Source organism: Oculina patagonica, chromosome 12, assembly GCF_052425735.1.
Source record: "Oculina patagonica isolate OP01 chromosome 12, crgOcupat, whole genome shotgun sequence".
NCBI classification, from domain to species: Eukaryota; Metazoa; Cnidaria; class Anthozoa; order Scleractinia; family Oculinidae; genus Oculina; species Oculina patagonica.
The window spans coordinates 31,375,103-31,397,659 of record NC_135769.1 but is presented as its reverse complement, the minus strand read 5'-3'; the positions used below and the strand labels follow the sequence as shown (position 1 = coordinate 31,397,659).

Here is a 22,557-nt window from a genome sequence, read left to right as displayed (position 1 = left end):
GGAAGAATTGTGAGAAAAAAGAAGAAATATCGACCAGTGTCTAATCAAATTTCTTTTTTTTCCTATGTCAGTATCTTTTCCAGTTGCTAAAGTTTTTTAACTGGTTTATTTATTTCGTAAAATAAGCCTAAATTATTTTTATAATTCTTTATTCAAACATTTCTGAAAATGTCTAAGTTATGCATGATGCATTTTGGGTGGGTCACGTGATCACAGAAGTGTTCTTTCCCCGCGAAGAAAAAATGTGGCTTCTGAAAAGTGAAGTGAGAAGAAAGAGAGGAATATACCGGTGAAAGCAAAGGGGGAGAGCTAAATGCACTTTATTTCACGTGCTCTAGCCTCAATCTGTAGATTAAATCGATGAAATGAAGAGAGGAAGGGGACGGCCACCTAAAAACCAGGCTCAAAGCTCGAAAACGCCAAATGTCACGAGTGCAATCAACCAACATGGCGGACAGAGCAGTCCGCGTGTCTCATCTCCAATGGCCATTAAAACTCGAGGTTCTAGTACGGCAACGCCGCGGCGATACTACGGAATGGACTCGTCGAATTCTGATAGTGACAATGATTCAATTTCTAGCCATGGTTCTTCAATTTCAAACGTCACAAGCTCGAAAATTCGTTATGTAGAGCCCCTGAAAGTGGTCTCACCTCTCGACTTGCCGCCCTCGTCCGACGATCTCTTACTCGAGCCGGAGAATATTCTGCAAGCTTTAGGGATTTACGAGGTTTTAAGACATTTTAGTCGGATTATACGGTTGTCCCCGTTTAGGTTTGAAGACTTTTGCGGGGCTCTACAGACCCCGGAACAATCTTCATTGCTTGCACAAATACACATCGCCTTGCTGCGATTTCTGCTCTCGGAGGACGATGCAAGCGGATTGACATTTGCAGCAAGCGATGAGAAAGACAGCTTCAACATTCTCACCTACTTCTTAGGCGACTTTACTTGGCCAGAACACATTCGAAGCTACATCTCTTCGGATAAAAGCGAATTCGGTGACATTGTTTCGGCTGTCAGCGGGAACGACAATAAAAGTCCATTTCCTTTCACAACGGTCAAGAACAGATTGAAGGTTTTGCAGCGACTTTGTGACCAGTTTCTCGCCTCCAATTCAGTCAGGTACGACATAATGAACGAAGGAATGGTTGAATCGGAAGATCACTGTCGAAACTGCTGTAAAATGGGCGATTTACTGTGCTGTGAAAACTGTCCTGCCGTTTACCATCTTCACTGCCTCAAACCGCCGTTAGAAGTGGTTCCCGATGGCGATTGGCTATGTCCCGTATGCGAGGCCCACCAACTCAAAGGTGTCACAGACTGCCTACCTGATTGGAACAGGGATGGATGGTTAAGAAACGCCCCTTTAGGGGTGGACAGGGAAGAGAGAAAGTACTGGTTTTTAGCCAGACGTTTGTTTGTGTAAGTATTATCCAAGATGGAGGATGAACCAATTTATTATAATCACATTATTTGAGTTGCCTTAGATTTGCCCATCTGGTTGAATAATCGTACACCAACTTGATAGCCGCAAACATTTTTCGTAGGTATTTTTTACAAAGTGAGCACAGTTATGTTGATTGTCAAGATTTATTTTTCCCTTTTGTTTTTTTTTTTCAATTTATTTTTTGCAAGACAGTCCAAGTTTTGCTGCACATGGATAACTTCTTTTTTACCCCCGAACCCAATTACCAACACATAATAAGGGGTCTAATTACGTGTTGGTAGTTGGTAAGAATTGCTGCCTGGTTATGTTAACTTATATTTCTTTCTTTATCCGTGCAAGGATAGTTTTCATTCTTGCATGGATTTTCATATTTTCCAATATTTTAGCCATTCATTGTCAGATTACCCCCCTCCAATGGGAAACAAGGTGGTGGCATCTGTTTTAACTGGTAAGAGTAATTAGCTCTGGCCATTTACTCACTGCATTTGTTCTTTGGCAAGACACTTTACTCTCATAGTGTCTCTCTCTACCCAGGTGTATAAACAGGTACAGTCGAACCTCGATTATCCGGACCTCGATTATCCGGATTTCTCGATTATCCGGACTTCCTTCTCTGGTCCCAATTTTTTCATGAATATTAATAAGTCACACTCAAGACCAGATATAACTAAGTTCTACGAGGAGTTAAACCTTTATATTTCAAGGTGGTTTACCTGTCAAAAAACACTGGAAAACCTCTGATGTGTAGTTTCCAATTGAACAACATTTAATACCTCGGCAGGCAACTTCCTTATTGAGTTTCCACTAGCCATAAAAACATTCACACAAATAAATTTGCTTTCTGTCTGTGCTCACTTGTACAAGGCAAAATGGCAAAATTCAAAATGTTTAAATCCTTCTATGAAGTGAAAAACATCGTAGAAAGTTCGATTAGTCGACACCGCGTGTTTGCACCACGTCTAGTCACCAGGCCCATTGCGAAAAGACGCATGGAATGCCTGGAGGTTCAAAATTGTTTGCGAACGAATCGACGTGTTTTCATCGCCTTTTTCGGAGAAAAACTACCTCAAAATAATCAATGTCTTCGGAACTTTTGTTTGTGAGGGTGGTTAACAGCTGATTTATCGCTGTTATGAAGCAACTTTCGCTTTTTTCTTCTGTTTACTGTGGAAAAATGTGCCGAAAATGTAGAAGTTAGCGAACTATGCGGATCCGTACCACCGCATCCATTCAGATGCCCTGGGTGTATTTTTGGCTCATAAATATTCATACTGTCGATTATCCGGACTCTCGATTATCCGGATTATTTAGCCTAGTCCCAACGAGTCCGGATAATTGAGGTTCGACTGTAGTGGCAAATTAAATGCTGGGAGAAGCATCGCATCCATGCAAGAGTAAAAATACTCCTGGTGGGTAAATGCTCGGAAACCGGGATGAGCCCTAGCCTGATGGGACTCTAGGCTTGAACACAGACTTGACATTACCTCACTTTGAAACATTGCTTAATTCAGATAGGCTGTGGCTAATTATCTTTTCATCACCATTGCAGCATAATTGTCTTAACTTAAACTCTTTTCTCAACAGGGAAGGAAGTGACGAGACATTGTATTACAGCTGCAAGGCTCATTTGGATGAATTGATTAGTAGTTTGGAAGAGGATGGCAAGGAGAGGAGACTGCTGTCTGCACTAAAAGCAAAGTACAAGACCATGGTCAAGCACATGGAAATAACAGAAGCTCTTACAGAGGCTGCAAGGGGTATGGCTATAAAAAAGTCACCATAAAACTCCTAAAATCAGCCCTTGGTTTATTGTGATTCAAAATTCTATTTTGGTGGGCTTATTTTTGGAAGTCTTGTGATCAGAAGGAATTTTGTATTTCAAAGTTGGTTGAAGATCATGATTCGAGGGGATTTTGGTTCTGCAAAGTATTAGGCATGTTTGTATTACTTATCCTCATCGGGCCCATGAGGACTCTTTTGAGGCCGGAGGCATGTTTGTATAGAACTCTCTAAATACAATGATATGAAACCCCAGACAAGTTTGTATACGGTTCTTAGTTTGTCTTTTCTGAGTTGCCTTTTTGCCTGTTTCAAAATTAATCCGGATACAAAACCTTTGTACTGTACTGGTAAACTGCACAGTACAATGTAAAATTACATGCCTCCTACTGCCTCTTACTATTTCCTCATGATTAATTAAACTGATAACCAGTAAAAATGCATGGTATATTCATTTGCTAAAATATAAGGCCATGGGTTGTTCCAGGGAGGGCTTGGGGTGGTAATAAGCAGAATGCTTTGTGTCGACCGGTTAGCTCAGTTGGTAGAGTGCCGGACTACCGTGCGGGAGGTCTTGGGTTCGGTCCCAGACCGGACCAACACTCAGGGTCTGAGGAGAATATGCTGCCTTTGTAATACAACTGCAAATGGTTAGATATTCTGGCCCTGTCTCCTCATCTTATGGTATGGTCAGCGGGGACGTAAAGCCCACACACTTATCGTAAAGAGTGGGCGCGTTCCCGTGTTGTGGTCTGGTCTTTGCCCATTTGCCGTTGTACTGTTGATGCTCAGAGATATTAGCTTGTTAAAAGCTCTCTACAATCCGAGGGTAAACAAAGTATCACTCACTCATCTGTGAAGTGGTTGGTTATTTGAAGAGGTTCGTTAAGGCAGTGATACACCTGCTTATGTTTTACATGTAATAGCAAATGTTAAAATTTTCTGAAATTCTAACCAGTTGGTAAAACTGCTTTGTCATTACGGAACATGTAGATTTATTACTGATGTTACTCAAACAAACTCAAATTAACGATAAGTTGATCTCTAGGAAACCTTCTGTCTGGTCTTACAAAAAGAAGACCAAGGCTCGTGAAAGCAAAAGAAGAAATTGTGACCCCTTCGCCAGTTAAAGTAGAAAAAGACCAAGAAGATGACAATGAGATGGACTTGTCAGAGGAAAAACCCAATGTTGGTAAGAACAATTCTGCTTTTATCTTTCTGCAATCCTCTCAAGTTGAACATATTGAAATTTAGGTTTATTCAAATTTTCACAAAAGTTATTGTGCTTAATTCTGTAAATGATAGGACTAGTTTGAGCTCTTGCCAGGGTGATGGTACTGTCCTCACAGTCCTTTACTCCACAGTGCCCCTCTCCAACCTGCAAGGGCAAACTGGCAAAATCTAAGGGGGTGGGGGAGGGGGGGGAGAAATGCTTTTGGTCCATTCATGCTCAAAAAAAACTGATGTTACCTGGTGCCACCGATGAGCTGCCTGGCTCCCTACATCCCGGCAGTTTATGAGGTTGCCATGGCTAACAGTTTGCTTGTCCCCATTCACAATCCTGGTTTGAGAGAGGGACTGTGGGAGTTAAGTGTCTGACCCAAGAACAACTCCAGACCAGGGCTTGAACCTGGAATGCTTGACTCTTATTAGCAAGTGGGCAAGTGCTAATATCAAACCCTGCTCCTGGAGTATGAGTTTCTACAAATCCTTTGAAATCATAACAATTAAGAATCATGAAAAATGGTACTTCAAAATTTGTAAAATTAAGTGTTTGTCTTGTTTTAATTCCAGTGGCACCACAAAAAAAAACCAATGTTCCAGAAGTAGACAGTGGCGTGCCTTCTTCATCTAAGCCCATCCCATCTTCTGCCATTCTTACATTTGTCCCTGACAATGAAGTGAAAAAGATAGTGACAAGGCCACAGGTTGAAAATAACAGTCCTAGTTCAGACAAACAAATGGTCCTGAGAGATAGGAGAGCTGCAGGCCAAGACAGTCCTTATTATAGAAAAAGGCCTGTTACAGTACAACCTATGGAAACAGATGAAGATGTGAAGATTGTTGGTTCCACTGGTGGAGATACCAATGCAACATTACCTGCTTCAAGTCTAGATGATGGTTTGGTCAAGGAAGAATCACAAGGCAAAGATTCTGCTCAAGTGACATCAAAGAGAGAAGAAGAAGGAAGTGCAGAGATGTCTTGTTCTGCTGAGGAATCTGGCAAAGAACACCAAATGCCAAGTGAAAGCAAGCAAGACGTTGAAAGCAAGATCAAAAATGAAGGTCAAGATTCCACTAATGTATCTAAGGATGGCACTTTGTTAGACAAACCAACAGTCGAAAATAGCTCATCAAAAAATGAGGTTGTTGAACCTAAGATTAGTGTTAGCCAGAATGGAATAAGCACCCAAGCTAGCAGCACTAGTAAGACTGAACTGCCTTCATTAGCAAAAAGCAGCATTGGTTTGTCAGCCAGTAGTACATCAGAAGCAAAGGATAGCAAGCCTGCTGTTGCTGTCCCCTCCAGTGCTGCTGTTAGTCATGGTAAACTTGATGCTGTGCAAACAAGTCCAGCAGGAAGTTCAGGGCCTGCAGCAAAACCAGCTGTAGAAGAACCTGTATTTAGGCTTGGCTCAGAAGCAAACTACTCTTCCTATACCAATCAGTTTACAAGCAATCCCTTGGCATTAACCAAGCAACAGCAGTTAGAACAACGAGATAAGAAGCGTAGTGTCTCTCACAAATTTAGCCTCAATGAGTTTAAGTGGCATGGAGAGGTGTGTGGAAGTAAGGACGTCATCCTGAACACTTTGCGATTTTCAATAGTTGGTCTTGAGAATTCCATTGCTACCTCCTTCATGCATCCTTCGTGGCCAGTTCAGCGCTCCACTTGGGTAAAAGCAGTTCATTTGTCCAAGACGCCTCAAGAATTTGCTGCGGCATTGTCATTTCTGGAAAGTTCCATAAGGCCAATCTGCTATCTGCCGGTATGGAATGATGCAGTCGGTCACGTGGAGCTACATCGGGTCATGTCTGAGGCTCGTCAGGGAGGGACCAAGAAGAAAGAACACAAGGAGGAAGAAGAGGAACCTGAACTAGAACACAAAGGATTTGGTGTGTAGCCATCATTTTGCTTTTCATAACTCTTTCTTCTTCTTTTTTTGCAGTTGGTGGTCATGTTACCTTAATGTCAATTAAAATTGCATGGAGGAGTCACAATTGCCTACACTGTAATTACCTTATTATAGGAATATAACGAGGCATTTTAACAACGCGAACAAAATTTACGCGTAATAAAATTAACGCGAATTTAGGAAAAGTTCTGGTGAAATGCTTATAGTAAAAAAGTTAACATACATAAAATTAACGCGAATTTTTGAAATTCGCGTTAATAACATTTATCGTTAATTTCCTATAATAAGGTAGGGTCCTGGAAGGGGGGGGGGGGGGGTGTCATCACATTCCCCAGCCCAAATTTTGTTTAACTCCCATTTACCATCCTATTTTTTTCGAAATCACAGCTCCATTCCCATTTTTTGATTCCCAGTTCCGGTGTCCCAAATCTTATTTCCCCATTCAGGGGAAATAAAATCCTCCTAGTCACTACATGCTTGTAAATCAGAGTTCAGCACTGAAACTAATTACTCATCAGATCTGGCTTCATTGAGGCCTAGGACCCGGACTGGAAAAGTTCAAAATGTATTTAGTAAGGTTGTATAGCTGGAGCAGAAGGGTGTAGGTTTTACTGGTTACTAGTTGATTGCATGCCATCTAGACATTGATATGCTTAACTAAATTTTGCAAATGTCAACTAAGTTTTGAGATTTTTAGTTAGATTTCAATCATGTTGCAGGCTTTCAAACATCATCCCATAAAACTAATGTTGATTTTTTTAAAACCAGTTAATTATACGTGGATACCTCACCACCAAGTTTGGAAACAGAAAGGTGAAGAGTACAGGCTGTTTGGTGGAGGTGGATGGGTCTGGACAAGTGGTCTTCAGCTTCGGAAAAGGAAACGCCCTAGGTATGAAATGGACACTTTTGTCAACAAAAAGAGAAAACTTTTGGACACTACTAATAAGATCTCAGCGTTAAAAGAGGCAAAGAGAAAGGAAGCAATTAAAAAAGAAGCAGAGAAAGCTGCCAGGTTAGCTGCACAAAAAGCCTCTCTTCAAACTACACCTTTGACTCAAGCTGCTCAGACTGCTGTAACAAGCATTGCTACTTCTGCACCAGTTCAAACATCTACAGCTACTTCATCATCTACAACCTTGGGGCAGTCAGCAACTGCTCAATTGGTACAAACTACTGCAGCAAGCACTGTGACTTCCGCACCAGTTCAATCATCTGTAGCTACTTCATCGACTACAACCTTAGGGCAATCAGCAGCCTCTCAATTAGTACAAACTACTGCATCCACCATTGCTACTTCTACACCAGTTCAAACATCTTCAGCTGCTTCCTCATCGTCCACAACCTTGGGACAATCAGCAACTTCTCAGATGGCACAAACTACTGCACAAAAACAAACTACGCAAGCACTGTGACTTCTGCACCAGTTCAATCATCTGTAGCTAATTCATCGACTACACCAGTTCAAATGCCTGCAGCTACTTCATCGTCTACAACCTTGGGTCAATGCGCAACCTCTCAGATGGTAGAAACCACTGCAACAACTGCTGCATCTTCTGCAGCAGTGCAGACGTCCGTCACAGTTCCAACATTAGCTGCTGCAATAACATCTGCAGTGTTACCTCAATATGAAAGTTTGGTCCAAACTACTGCAACAAGTACTACCACTGCTGTGCCAGCACAAACGCCCGTCGTAACTCAAAGTGCAACTTCAACAACATCACAATCATCTGAACAAAGTGTTGTATTAACACAGACAACGGCACCCACTTCTACTTTAACCACTTCTTGTTCTGGTACTTCAGTGACAGCCACTGGCGTTTTAACCACAACTACTCCTTCAACTCTTTCTAATGTCGTTAGTCCTACAACTTCTTCTCTTCAGTCATCTGTTAATCCATCAGCTTCAGTCTCAACAGCAACAGATCACCCAGTATCATCGTCCGTTGCAACAGTGTCTACATCTTCTCAAGTACCGTCAATAAACACAACACTGTCTGGCCCAGAAGTGCAGATCTCTTCAACTACAGCTTTATCCACTCAATTGGTTGCTGCATCAAGTTCTTCTGATAATTTTTCATCAATTGAAAAGGACACCTCAACTTACTCCAGTTTAGTCCTAAACAGTGACCATTCTGCAAGTAAATCGTCAGCTCTACCATCATCTTCAGCACCATCAGATAGTGGATCTACTGAATTACCAGTTGCAGCATCTTCAGTTTCAACTGTTAGTAGTCCACCTCCTCTTCCAAATTCATCAGCAACCTTGGTCCCTTCAAACTTTTCTGCTGTTTCTTTAGCTACAGACTTTGTTGAAAATCATGATCATTTACTTCAAGTTGAGAGTAAATCTGAAACTGTGACAGTCATGCCTGGTTATACTGTTGGTGATGAAGTAAAAGCCTTAGGGAGCTCTGACTTGAACAAAGCAGATGATTCCCAGTCATTACACATTCCTTCTCCTGCAGAGATCACCAGCGATGTTAGTAAGACACTAGTGTTGTCACCCCTCTCAAGTCAGAAAAACGAAGAAGAAGTTTCTACCAGTTTATCAGTATCAAGTTTATTAACTGTTACCAATAGTAAATCTGAATCTCTTGCTGAACAAAACTTGGCTGAATCTACAGTTGCTCACGAATCTTCCCCTTGCGACCCTTGTCTTACAAAAGGTCCGTCACCTTGTGTCCACCTTCCTGCAAGTCAAGTTAATGACCTCAATTCAAACTGTGTACAAAAGAATGAAGTTACTGTAGGTTCTGGTGTGTCTTCGAATGAAGTTACAAGTGTTAAGGATGAGTTACTACATGATATGAAACAGGAGAATTCCTTATCCGCAGATGTTCTACCACTTACAGAAGATTTGATAAGTACCTCATTAAAAGGCAATTCGGAAGTAATTACGTGTGAAAGTGAACACAAATTGTCGCAAGAGTTGGATATTGCAGAGCAATCTCCAGTAAAAGATAAATCTTCACCCTTAAAAAATCAACCATCTACCACCACCAAAGGAGAAATATTAGGAAAACCTGAAGAAGCATTAACAGACTCGTCAGATGTACCCATGTTAAATCATGACCATGAAGAAATAGATCATCCTAAAGACAATGAAGTAGAGTCAATTGAAGCTCCAAGTGATTTGGATGTTTTTGAGAACTCTGATGTTCAAGAACAGCCATCTTTTAAGTCAAAGGAGCCCTTTGTCTCAAGAGATGAACAGATGGAAGGACCTACGAAGGAATTGCAATCTCTAGAGAACAAGGCTTTGAATAGTGATCAAGATAAAACAGGTGACGAACATTGTTCAAATAGCAAAATTATTTGTCCAAGTAGCGATGTTTTGCCTGACAGCCAAAAAAGACATCCACTTTTGATGTCAAAAGAGGTCTCAACTGTTGTACAAATGGAAGAAAGTGAGAAGGAATTTAAATCTCTGGAGAACAAATGTGTTGATTCTTCAAGTAAAAAGATAGTTGTTCCAGATACCGACGTGTTACCAATTGGTCAAACTGAAGACTCGCTGGTGAATGAGTGTTTAACAGTGAGAAATGATCTAAGAGAGGGCAAGGCAGAAGTAGATGTATCTGTGGAGTCTGGAAATAAAGACAGCGACCATTTTGCTCAAACGTCTTTTTTGATCGATAGTTTGGATTCAGGCGAAAAGGTCAAAGACAACCTAGTGATGAAGGATGTTAGTATTACTTCAAATGATAACTTGACAATTGAGAAAAGTGTCAAATGCGACGAGTCTAAATGCACTGAGCAATCAGATTCTAGCACTTTGGACATCTTTAAATCGGAAGACATTTGTAACCACGATGAAGTGGCTTTGTCGGATGATATAAAAAGCACTGTCTCGACTTCTACTTCAGAAGATGAAAAAACTGAAAGTAGCGCTAAAACGTCTTGCTCAGTACCAGCAGAAGCTACTGAATTTGCCCCTTCATCTCCACATAAGGGTGATAGCCCCTGCAGAGACGAACAGAGCTCAGCGAATTTTGAAGACAGCAATGCAAATGAAACAAGAAATGAGGTCACCACAAAGTGCGTTGATCGTTACTCCACTGTGGTGGATGAGAGCAGTGATGGTTCTTCGGAGGCCCAAGTTTCACAGTCAGTGGACAGCAAAGATCTGAGCGACTCCAGTTCATTAAAGCCTGCCACTGTTACTCCTGAAACAAGCCAAAATCCTACAGAGGAACTTATGGAAATTGACGTCATCACATTGTCACCTCCGCAAAGCCCCAGTGCAGTGACATCGCCTCTTAAAAGTGTTCATCAGACAGAGCAACCCATGGATGTTGATGTCACTACAGTGTCGCCTAAACAAAGTCCTGGTGCAGCTACCACACCTCAGACCAGTATTGATTTGAATGCAAGCTCAAGTTCACAAGTCTCTACATCAACAGAAGGGACAGCCTCTTCTATGGCATCAACTAGTGAGGCAGCTCCAGTATTAGGAGGAGCTGAAACCAAGACGAATAGTGAGAGCTTGTCAAGCATTGCCACGACCCAAACGTGTTCAACAACCATCTCATCTGCAGTCTCTACAACGCCTTCACTTGGTATAACTACAACTGATGCTGCAAAGTCTCATTTCGCAGGCAATTCAACTCCACTCAGCAGTACATTGCCGTCTGCAGCACCCACTGCTGTACCAACAACGTTTCCATCTCAGTCAACAGCACAACCATCTGGACAAGTGAAGAGTGCTGTTACCACTATGGGTCAGTCTCCATCAACAGCTTCCACCACAGCAGCAGCCATAACTTTGGCGACTACAGTTACCGTCAACACAACAGCCGCAATAGGTACACAGCCTGCAGTGGCAGTTGTTCCATCTTCTGCAGCTTTGGCAAGCCCTCGAGTAGTTGCCACAGGTTCTCAAGGGGTAGTGATAGGAGGCTCTCCTGTGGTTCCATTAGCGCAGACGATAGCGGCCAAAGTAAGTGGATCACCCGCAGTGTTGTCCACAGCAGTCACTAGAGGCATTGCTCCACAGAAACCAGGGATTCCTGCTCGACCCCAAGGGCAGACAACCCAGTATGTTCCAATAGGCCCCAAGCCAATACTTCCTTCTCCAAGACCACCCGTTCTAAGCACGGGTGTACAGGGCTCGAATGTAGTAAGAGTGAACACTCAGCCTGCTGCCTCAGGGCAGTCTGGTGTAGCTCCAGTGAACAGTATAGCTGCTTTAGTTGCGAGCATTCCAACATCTGGTGCAACCATTGGAGCATCACAGCTCATTCGGCTCGTTACCCCAGATGGTAGGTCCATCACCCTGCAGGGCTCGCAGCTAGCTGCTCTTGCCCAGCAGGCGTCTCCGATGGGGGCAGGAGTCCCTAAGACGATTACAGTACAGGTGTCAGGGGCAGCCTTACAACAGAATCCAGGAACGTCTGTTCAGAAGACAGTCGGCATCAAAACGCCAGGTGCTGCCATTACTGTGCAGAGACCACAACAACAAGTCGCACAGGCCAAGCCTCAAGTTGCCATAAAACCAAAAGTAGAAACGAAACCCCTCAAGGAAGAAAAGTTCCCATCGCTAGAACCACTCATTAAAGATCCTCGTGCACTGTTAAATCGAAGGCTTGCCAAGTGGCCGTTGCGTCATTCGGTGAAAAGTGTGTTTGCGCTACCAAAGCATGAACGTAGAAAACTCGGAAGGAAAGCTGGAATGAAGGAGGTGACTGGATACACGTACGCGTCTCGTGCGGTAGGAGTTAATTGGCCTGCAGGAATTCCTCGTCCTTCGTTCAAGGTAGCGTGGCGGTATCGTACTCAGAGTTTGAAGACGCTTGGCGGTGCAGGACTTCAACTTAGGATTCTTCAATCTTGTTTAAAATGGGAGGAGATGAATGTGAGGCCACCGCGAGGGAACAGCAACACTGTCTACACAAGCTCGGGTGAGTGTTGGTTTCGGAAACTTATAGAAAACAGAGAACTCATTTTGCGCCTTTATTTTTAAAGGATAAAAAACGTTCTGTGCGCATAGAGTTCTAAAAGATATGGTGAAACGTTTTGGTATGAACGCACTTGCAACGCTTACAAAAAAGGTACTTGCAATATTTTGAAACAGCCCTACAAACATTTTCGTAGCCACGACGTTTTTGTCATCCACTTGTTTGACATATAAACATGTGGACAACTGGAGGACGTTTTTGTTTTGTTCGGTAGAAACACAACTCTCGATAGGGAGCAACTTCTTCTAAAATTGTCTGTTTTCAAGCCAAGGGAATTTAGCAAAGATTTGGAGTTATTTTCTCAAAACTCACCTCCTTAAATTTGTTTTAAAGCGACATAGACTTTTCAGAAGGGACAGCAAGTTACTGTGCAGTATCCTATTTTAGTCGCTGAATTGTTTCTCGTGTCTTTTGTATTCGAGAATTGTTTAGTCCGCCAATTGTTGTCTGTAACATATGTAGTAAATCGAATTGCGCACTTGTTTCTTGAAACGATTCAGAAACTTTAACCCTTTTAGCATCAAAGGAAGCATTGAACTAGCTATTGCCTTCAAACCCTAATTACGTTTTATGTAACAAGCGCTTATTGACCACGTTATCTTTCCCTCAAGGCACAACAACAACAGAAATAACAGACAGGAAATTTGTTTCTTTGGATGGACTCCGTTGTAAATACCTCGTACGGAAGATAATCCGCACGCTAAGCAAGCCCGTGGTAGAACCGCCTCGACCGGCTCCCACTAAGAGCAAGAGAGGTCGGACCCTGAGGCCTAAGATAGTTCTACAGCCTGATGATGACGACGAAACACTGGCGCCGTCTGGTCCGCGCATCATGGAGGCTTGGTACCCTGAGGTAAGTAACTGAGGCACTGTTTACACGGACACAGTTTAATTTGTTACCGCGTTGCTTTCGATGCGGTTTCGAGGTCATGAAACCGTGTCGATTGGAAACCCCATCCTGTAGACGATGTCTGAAATGTGACGCAGTTGTGCAACGCATCGATGTCAATATTGTAGCGATCAAAACTCATCACCCTAATTTGAGAGCGCTTTCAAGATTCAGACTACAAAATAGAGAAAGAACACGATTTATTTTGGCACTGTTTTATTTAAAATGATTCAAAATTAGGACGTAGACATAATATCGATTCACTGCTTGATTTGAGTTCATTGTCAAGTTGAGGTATATTCATGTTATGACAATGCCTCTTTTTAGAGCAATTGTTTCTACATCGGATGGTGATCTAACACATTGCAGGACTGTTTCCACGCAGAATGTTTTGTGTAGAGAGGCGGGAGGTGAAATGCTGATAGCGATCAACGTACGTTCAATTCTGTAAACAAGCTTCCCTTAAAAGCCCCCCGCCCAAAAAACTTATACCAGTTAACTTCTAGCCTGCTAACCATCCTAATAAGGCTCACCAACTGGGTTTCTGTGTTTTGTCCTCTGTTATACAGGCAAAGCTTGAGCTTTGGGAGATTCGCCAGTATCACGAGCGGATCGAGCGTGAAAGGGCCCTGGCACGAGAAAAGAAGGAACAAGAAGAAGCGCTACGCCGGGCAGCGGAGCTACGCGCCGCCGCGCTTCAGCGGAAACAGCAAGAACAACAAGCTCGACAACAACAACAACATCTGCTGAAGTTGAACAAGAAAAAAGTTCAGAATGCCATCAAGACTCAGCAGAGAAGAGGAGTTGCCTACAAACCCAATGTTGTCAACCCACCCGTCACTGTCAAGCAAACTGTCGCTCCCCCTTTACCCCTAGGGGTACGTCGAACGCTACCCGTCGTACGCCCCGTGGTGCCTACTAAGCTCCCAGGGGTTCAAACCGTGGGGTTGACCCCACAGATGCGGACGCAGATTGTACCGCGGACCATGGTGAGCACAGCGTCCACGTCGACGCCGTTTGTCCAGCGGTTACAGCCAAAACCACAGGTCACCCAGCGTGTTTACACACCTGCAGTACCTAATCAGATCTCACGTACTGCTGCCCCAAGCGGGTATACTGCTAACACAGGTATTATATCTACATGATTGGTAATTACGATCGTTTTAAACATGCCACTGCGCCTGATTTTTTTAAAGTGTCAAAGCTTTGGTAAGATGCGGATAAGTTCAGCTGCAAGTGGAAGCAAGTTTTGAAACGAAACATTGCTAGTCGCTCATTTACTGTTGCTTTAATTGTGAGCTTGTTTTAGTTGCCGTTTCTGTACCCTTCAAAAATTGTATATAATTTGTTTGTAATGGTGTGGATTATTATCACGAGTCTCGATAAATTTGGCTTTTGCACTAAAAGGGTATGGTCAAAACTGACGCTTGTTTTAATTCGGTTGGCGCAGAGTAAACAAACAAAACAAAAAGTAAAGCCATTAGTTTCTAAAGAAACTGTTGCGCTGCGTTAGCGGGCATGGGAAACATTTAGCAAACTGTTAACTTGAAGTTGATAACGGTTACTAGGTTAACCGTCCTAGTGAATTTGGAACGGCGGCGTTTTGAGCGTGAGCCCTTCGTTGGAGCGGAAAAAGAAGTCTGATTTATGCAGCCCGTGAACAATATTTAGCAAAAGCTTGATCGTTTATTTTTGCATCCCGAAGAGAGCCTGGAGCTTAGTAGGGGCCCGCAGTAATTGGCCCTGCTGTTGCGGGTTCCCTGCCTTGAGTTTACTGTTAGTAGTATGTGTTATTTACCTTATTCTTACTTTTTTCGTTTTAAAAAAAAAAAAAAAAAAAAAAGGCGGCGAAAAAAAAATTGCGCGAAAATTAAAAACCAAAAAAAAAATAATATATTTTATAAAAAAAAAAAAAAAAAAAAAAAATTTGGAAATCAAAATATATACCTTTAAAAATATTTTTCCTTTTTTTTTTTTTCTTTCCCCCTTCCTCTGATTACTTTCGGGCTTGTAAATTAGTTCAAAACCTCTTTAGTACAGTCACTAAAATTTCCGTTTGCAGGCTCCTTGTAGTTACATCGAGCCAGACCTTTGTGTATTTCCAGTGGTCCCTTAGTCTTTGACAACTGATCCATAAAACACTGACTGACAAAATCGCGACATTTAATACATTTTTCCTCTACTTTTTCTTGCAATCGCGAAAATTAATACTCGCGAAATTCGGCTCTCGAATTTTCGCGAAATTAAGTACGCGCAAAAATTAGTAAGAATAAGGTATAAGGCGAAGCTAATAAAATAAAATAAATAAATTGCTACGGAGTTTAAAATTTTCCTATTGCTGTCTAAAACACTGTGTTTGTTTGTCCTAGTAACTCGTCCTGCTCCGGTAGCCGCACCCAAACCAGCTCCAATCAGAGCCAACCCCATGTCAACATCCCGGATGAAGCACTCGTCGAAAGAGCAAGTCAAGCAGCAGGCAGTAAAGGCAAAATCTCGCAAGGGGGGTGGGGGCGTGCCTGTGCTGCACAACAAGAAGTATATGACCATAGAGTCGAGACAAGATTTGAACAGGTAAGTATAACATTGAATTATTGTGATTTGATCAGTAGCGTGAGTCTAGAATCGGGTGCTCTTCTCAGTTGTTCTGGTGGTTTGAATTTGTTGGGCTTTGCTTAAAACTCAACATGTCCAAAGTTGCACAACATTCTAGAACAACTCCTTTACAACCGAGAAACGCCATTAAACTGGGTTGGGTTAAAAGGGAGTGTGTCACGGATTTCAGCCAAATTTAGGCATAGGGAAGTGACAGTCAAATTCGGTGAAATATAAAAAATAACCTCTTAAAACAGTGAAGGAACATTTCAATAACACAGCAAATACAAAAGAAGGTACGGATGACCAAAAGTGAAGAAGATTCAAACTGATTGCGATATGGGTTTTTCAAATATGGTTGGGCTGAACAGTTTTCAAATTTGTCTCGTTTCCTTGTAACTCTAAATTATAACGCCCGGGAGACACATTTGGTTGCATCATAGTTAATAGAGGGAAATGGTTAGGAAGCCCGGCAAACATCAAAGGAGCAAACAAAGAGGCCAAGATTTAGGTTCGAAGGTCCATGACCGTGCATATCTTTTGTTTTGCTCTCATACACTATGCCTGAGTTACGTATGGCAAGTTTATTGGTTAGTTGCATGAACACGTAACCACCTATTGTATTTTGTCAGGTTTTGTGCACGGCCAACCCCCAAAATCAAACAAAACCTATAACAAAGAACTTTGCCGGGCTTCATAACCATTTCCCTCTATTAACTATGGTTGCATTAAAGCTATGTTTTTGTAATTTAGATCCATTGAAGTAATTTCTTTGCAAACATTAAGTTTCATACCAAGTATTTGGCAAAGCTTAATAAGATAAACTTAACTCAGCCGTGACACAGTACCTTTAATATATGTGCACTAGTGCAGAGAACCTCTAATCTTCAATGACAGCTGCCGCGTCTTCCCTTTTTCCCTAAAAGCGATAGTGATAACGTTAAACTTCTTTTATTTCATAGGATCGCCATTTGTAGGAAGGTCCTTGATGGCATTCTGGATAAAATTGATCGCAGTGAAGAAGCTGAACGCAAAAAGGAAGAGAAGAAACGTGCAAAGGAAGAAAACCAGGTGCTCAGACTGGAACGCCAGAAAGCCAACAAACTTGGTGCTTTGCTACAAAAGCGAAAGGAGACACTCAAAAGGGATATGATGAGGAAAAGGGACCTTCTCGAGAGGGACCTTGTACTGGAGCTTCAACAGCAGACCGGTAAGAACAAGAGAAAGCACGTGGGCTCAGAGAGGAGGACCTCACAGAGTACGCCAGAAGGACCCAAGGCCAAGAAGAGGAAAGTTGAAGACGAACGTCTGTTTTGTGTTTGCAAGAAGCCTTATGATCCGACTCAGTAAGCGTCCGTTTTTATATTTCATTTTCTAGGTTTGGTCTTTGTTCATATACCGTAAAGTTCCGGTTATAGCCCCCTCCCCGGCTTATTTCCCCTGGTTATAGCCCCCTCCCCGGCTTATTTCCCCTGGTTATAGCCCCCTCCCCGGCTTATTTCCCCTGGTTATAGCCCCCTCCCCGGCTTATTTTCCCTGGTTATAGGCCCATCTACCTGGAAACAAAAAAAATACATCCGGTTATAACCCCCTCGGGATATAAGCCCACCTTTACTGGATGAAAGTACTGAACAGGGCTCAATGTTGCTTTACTACGACGTTTTAACTTTAAAAACGTATTTCGATCAACACTGCCGTGGCTCGTTTCGAAACATTTTTACTATTCCGTTTATAAGCCCTCCCGGATATGTCCCTCCGTTTATAAGCCCACCCAAAACCCCTTAGGAAGTTGTACAAGCCTAGGGCTTATAACCGGAATTTTACCGTATACGTTTTTTTTTTAGATCAACATGGGGTAATGGGCTATTTTGCTTCTGTTTGAAAATAAGGCCAGCCTGGTACAAAACCTTTCATGCGTTCGGCTAGGTCATGTTATGTAAATAGGCTCTGTCGCATTAAGTCCGCGGTTATGTCACGTTAGGATTTGCGTGGTCGAAATAAAGCTAAACTATGAAGTTACCACTGCATTAGCGCAAATGACAAGAGTTGAAAACAAGGAACATATTTTTTCTAAGATATTTTTTTTCTCCTTAGATTTTACATCGGCTGTGACATGTGCGCCAACTGGTTCCATGGAGCTTGTGTCCAGGTCTCTCCAGAAACCGCGCAAAGTATGGACGAGTGGACCTGCGCCGAGTGTACCCAGGCTCGCCGCGGAGTGGAAGAGGAGGAACTGTACTGTCTGTGCCGAAAGCCGTACGATGAGAGACAGTAAGTAGTGTTTTTGTCTTTGAAAAGCGAATTGTTGCTTGAGTGTAACAAATGTCTTGATACGGAACATTTTAGTCCCGTCACTGCCCTATAATTCGCTTCACAATTTGTTTGACACTTAACCCCCTCTTTTTGTCAGTGTTGATATGAACATTTTACTAATGACTATCAAGTGAAATATTGAACAAAAGTTTGATCGTATATTTTTGCAGGTTCTACATCGGCTGTGATAAGTGCCAGGACTGGTTTCACGGCGCATGCGTTGGTATTACCGCCGCTGAGGCAGACAGTATAGAGTTCTACACCTGTCCGCGATGTACCGAGTCCCAGGCTCAAGCGAGCAAGCAGCCGCTGACCAGCAAGGACTACGACTCACTTAAACGATTGCTTCGCTCGCTACAGGTAAGACTGAAAGATTGTCACATAGCAAGTTGTTAGATTTTTTATCATTTACTTGACACGAGCAAAAAATTCTGCAGTGTTACAATTCTTAGCAGATGGTAGCAGTTCAAAATTAGTTGTATCCACACAAGTTTCGGTCATACGTGCTAGGATGCTTTTGTTACACCCAAGACGATGTTTAGTGGCAAACACTCGCCAAATTTGAAACCATCTATGTTGGCGGCTAATGTAGGAGATTGTCTCAAGGGACACGTTTAGTTTTTGCTTTTAATCGCGATTTCCTTTCTCGTACTTAAAGAAAATCGGTAACAGGAAATCAAATCAGCGGTTTTCCTGGTGGTAGCATAGGCTTCGTTTATGATTGTGTTCATTCTTCTCTCACAGAGCCACAAGATGGCATGGCCGTTCCTTGAACCCGTGAACGCTGACGAAGTTCCGGAGTACTATGACGTCATCACTGATCCTATCGGTGAGTCACTTCAGTGATCAATGACATGAAGTTGGATGGAATGGAAGCATTTTTGTTTTTTGACAATGACATGCACTGAGTCTAACCCTGCATTGAAATGTCGATGTCAGCATACTGTTTAAATATCTCTGTACTGGTCAACATACATTTCTCATTACCACAATGATTCGATTTAGCGCCCGGGGCGCTTATTTACTTTTGGCACCTTAAGGGAGGGCCCTTATTCGAGACAGGGCGCTTATTCGGGACAGGGCGCTTATTTAATTTTTTGCAAATCAACCAAATGTTCAAAACAAAACTTTAATATATATTAAAATAACCAAAAATAACAGTAACTGTAACAGTAACAAACTGTTGAAAGTTCAGGTACTTTTACAAGAATTGTTCATTTTAGCAGTAAATATAAACATGTACGGTACGGTGAATGTTCATGAGTTTATCTTTTTGATGTCGACGACTTCAGTTGGGTCAGTCAGCCACAATAGGAGCGCTTTTTTCGACGTTTTTGCTTGTTTACAAGCTAAAAACGTAGAATAGGGGTTAGTGGACAAAATTTGGAACCACATATTTGTAAACTCTCAAGGGACTTTTTTAATTTCTCAAGGGACTGTTTTAATTTCTCAAGGGATTACTTTCCGCTGTGGGTGATCACTTGCGATCTCGTGAAAAAAACGTGACTTGTCACATTTACAAACGTTATATAACAATTTTAAAAGTGACATGTCAGCTTTCTTATCTCAACGCACGTGTGTCTGAAAGGCGATCTATAAAAAGCGTCGCACAAACAATGGATTGCGTAACTAAAACACGAATAAATAATCACTAGCATTTACATCGTTTAAAAATTACAAACGTCAAAAATAAACCATACCAAAAAACTCGCTCTTTTCAAAGATATTATTGAAGTTAAAACAAATGCAAGAGATGGGGGCTTCTTTTAGCTTAGGAGCGGTTAAAAATTAGGCCAAATTTGGTCGCTACATGCAAGCGCAACTTTATTTCGTCATCAGCCTAGGTCGTTAGGGACGTGACCTCGCGTTGACAGGGAATGACAGCAATGTTGCATGAATCGGCTTTACAACATGCGATCGTATCTACGCAGTTCGAGTGGAATTTCAGTCAAAGACAGCAAAATTCTTTCTTATTTCATCTTCAAATATAATTCGAAAGCATTCACTGTATATATGGCTTTTGTTTAATCCTGGGTCTTGATATCCGACCCTCGCAGAGCCTAGACAAAACGCAGCTTGAGTGTAACGGTTTGTTTACGCTGCAATTATATTTTGCTGTTTCATTTGCTAATTTCGCTGCCGTAATCGACTGCCTTGAAAGGTCCTTGCAATTTTAAAGTATAGAATTGTCAGATCTCGGTGAAATTTGCACTGTTTATTTGTGTAATGTTAAGGAATATGTGTATAAATACCCGGCGCGGACAAGCCATTTTTGAGCCAGTTTTCTCCGACAGTAGTCGGAAATATCTGTATTTTTTGTGCTTTTTTGTGGAGCAATCGTTACGCTAGCCTGCGTGGCCGGCGTTCAAAGGGGAAGGAGAAGGGCACCTCGCACTTCGCGCTCGAACTCCCCTTCTCCTTCCCCTTTGAACGCCGGCCACGCAGGCTATCGTTACGCTACGGCCTTGAACACATTGAACAGCGGTCTCCCTATAACAATTCAGATATGGCGTCACAAAATGACAAAAACAAAGCGTCAAACGCATATTTTGCTGTTTCATTTGCTAATTTCGCTGCCGTAATCGACTGCCCCGAAAGGTCCTTGCAATTTTAAAGTATAGAATTGTCAGATCTCGGTGAAATTTGCACTGTTTATTTGTGTAATGTTAAGGAATATGTGTATAAATACCCGGCGCGGACGAGCCATTTTTGACAAAATTATATGGCTGCATTTCCTCCGCGAAGATAGGAAATTGTTAAACTAAACTACAAAGAAACTGTAATGATAAGTTCGAAGAACAATGCACAGGATAAACCTTCGACTCGTACTTCATGCAAAAACGTCGATATCTCGAAGAGACTTTGATTAGAATAGGGGCGCGTATAAGAATGGGGGCGCTTATTAGAATGGGGGCGCTTATTCGGAAGGGGGCGCTTATTGGAAGAAGGGCGCTAAATCGAATCATTACGGTATTAAAACAGTTGACAGATAACATACCTTAGAACTTGTTAGGAGAATTTGTTAAATTCTCTTAGCCTGTTTGCTTGTTTATGTATTGTTATCTTGAGAGAAAACTAGATGCTAATCCATCTTGGAGATTTAGGTGTAACTAATAAGACGATGGCAACGAACCAAAACAACATTCACTTTGAGTTTAATTTTTCAGTTAAATTATTACGCGAATTTTCCCTCTTCCCAAAAAAAAGATTTGATATCGCGAAAAGAGAAAAGTTGGTTCTTCATTTAAAAAAGTTTCACAACTTCTCCAAATTCTCAAAATTAAGTTCCGCGAAGTAAGTTGCCGCGAAAATTTCATGTGGTACTATAAGGTACGTTATTTGTCAACTGTTTAATGTTATTTCGTTTTTTGCTGCCACCAGACTTTTCCATGATTGAGGAGCGTATGAATTCCAAGTCCTATTCTTCGCTGGAGTTCTTTGTCAGTGACATTACCAAGATTTTCGACAACTGCCGCTACTTCAACCAGCGTGACTCCCCATACTACCGCTGTGCTGAAGTACTGGAAAGCTTCTTTGTCCAGAAACTCCGTGCTTGGAAAACCAGAAAATAAATTTACCGCTGCTGCCCTATGTTATAGCGCTAGCTCTATAAGGCTGGTAAAGGAGGTTTGGACAGAAGTTTCCAGCGACTACGTTATGTAAATCTTAACGAAGCTTGACACGCATTTTTGATTGGTTGTAATAAAAGGCCATCTCGTTGTTCTCAGACCTAGAAAAATTATCACAATAAGCTTTTGCAGTCAACCTTTAGAAATTTGTCAAGCATAACAGTCTCCTGCTTGCGTGAAACTAGTTTGGACAGAAAGATTGACAACGCATTAATGATATGCGTCTATATTTATAAAGAAGGAAAATGATGTAAAAAATAAACATTACTGTTAGAAACTGTTATGGAATTCTGGTGTACTGTTAACCTCCGTGTATTAAACTAATTTGTTTTGTAAACAGTTTTGCTAGACGACTGTTGATATATAATATAAAGAATATGAAATAACCAAGGATGAAAACGGAATCTATGACATCTGAAAAACTACGGAACGCACTTCAAAGCACTTGCTTTATAAGTTACGATATTTTTAGTTTTGTATTTCTAACAAGAAACCGTAATAACAGCTAGTCTGGAGATTCCTTTTATTGCAATTATTGGGTTCTAATACTAAATGTACAACTGAAACCAGGGACACGATTTCATTTGTAAACAATTTTACTAATCCATTTCTACCTACGTATGTATTCTTTAAGCTTGTCATATGCTGTGAGCTAGTTAAAACTTCAGTTGAAAAATTTTCGAACTTAGCGATGTCATTAAAAAAATTATCCCTAATTGAAGTACCCGCTAGGTTTAAAATCGTTTGTCGGGATCACCCAAATGTACCTACTCTCTGGTAATTCCTTTAAGGGACGGACCATTGCAAACC

At 41.8% G+C, this 22,557-nt stretch overlaps 1 protein-coding gene across 1 annotated transcript; it reads left to right on the top strand.

Moving 5' to 3' along the window:
- The first annotated feature begins 235 nt into the window (after positions 1-235).
- On the top strand, positions 236-22,243 carry LOC144632783 (uncharacterized). The gene is made up of 14 exons (XM_078491508.1): positions 236-1,423; positions 3,033-3,205; positions 4,276-4,419; positions 5,022-6,344; positions 7,133-7,597; positions 7,840-12,267; positions 12,936-13,177; positions 13,783-14,341; positions 15,583-15,784; positions 16,768-17,151; positions 17,900-18,076; positions 18,289-18,478; positions 18,863-18,947; positions 21,500-22,243. Exons 1-14 carry the CDS (start codon positions 366-368, stop codon positions 21,688-21,690), a joined length of 9,621 nt encoding a protein of 3,206 aa, XP_078347634.1. The 5' UTR covers positions 236-365; the 3' UTR covers positions 21,691-22,243.
- The last annotated feature ends 314 nt before the right edge of the window (positions 22,244-22,557 follow it).

Coding starts and splice junctions, on each gene's coding strand:
- LOC144632783 (XM_078491508.1), top strand. CDS start 366: ATGAAGAGAGGAAGGGGACGGCCACCTAAAAACCAGGCTCAAAGCTCG. Junction 6,345..7,132: donor ACTAGAACACAAAGGATTTG/GTGTGTAGCCAT, acceptor TTTTAAAACCAG/TTAATTATACGTGGATACCT. Junction 18,077..18,288: donor AAGCCGTACGATGAGAGACA/GTAAGTAGTGTT, acceptor ATATTTTTGCAG/GTTCTACATCGGCTGTGATA.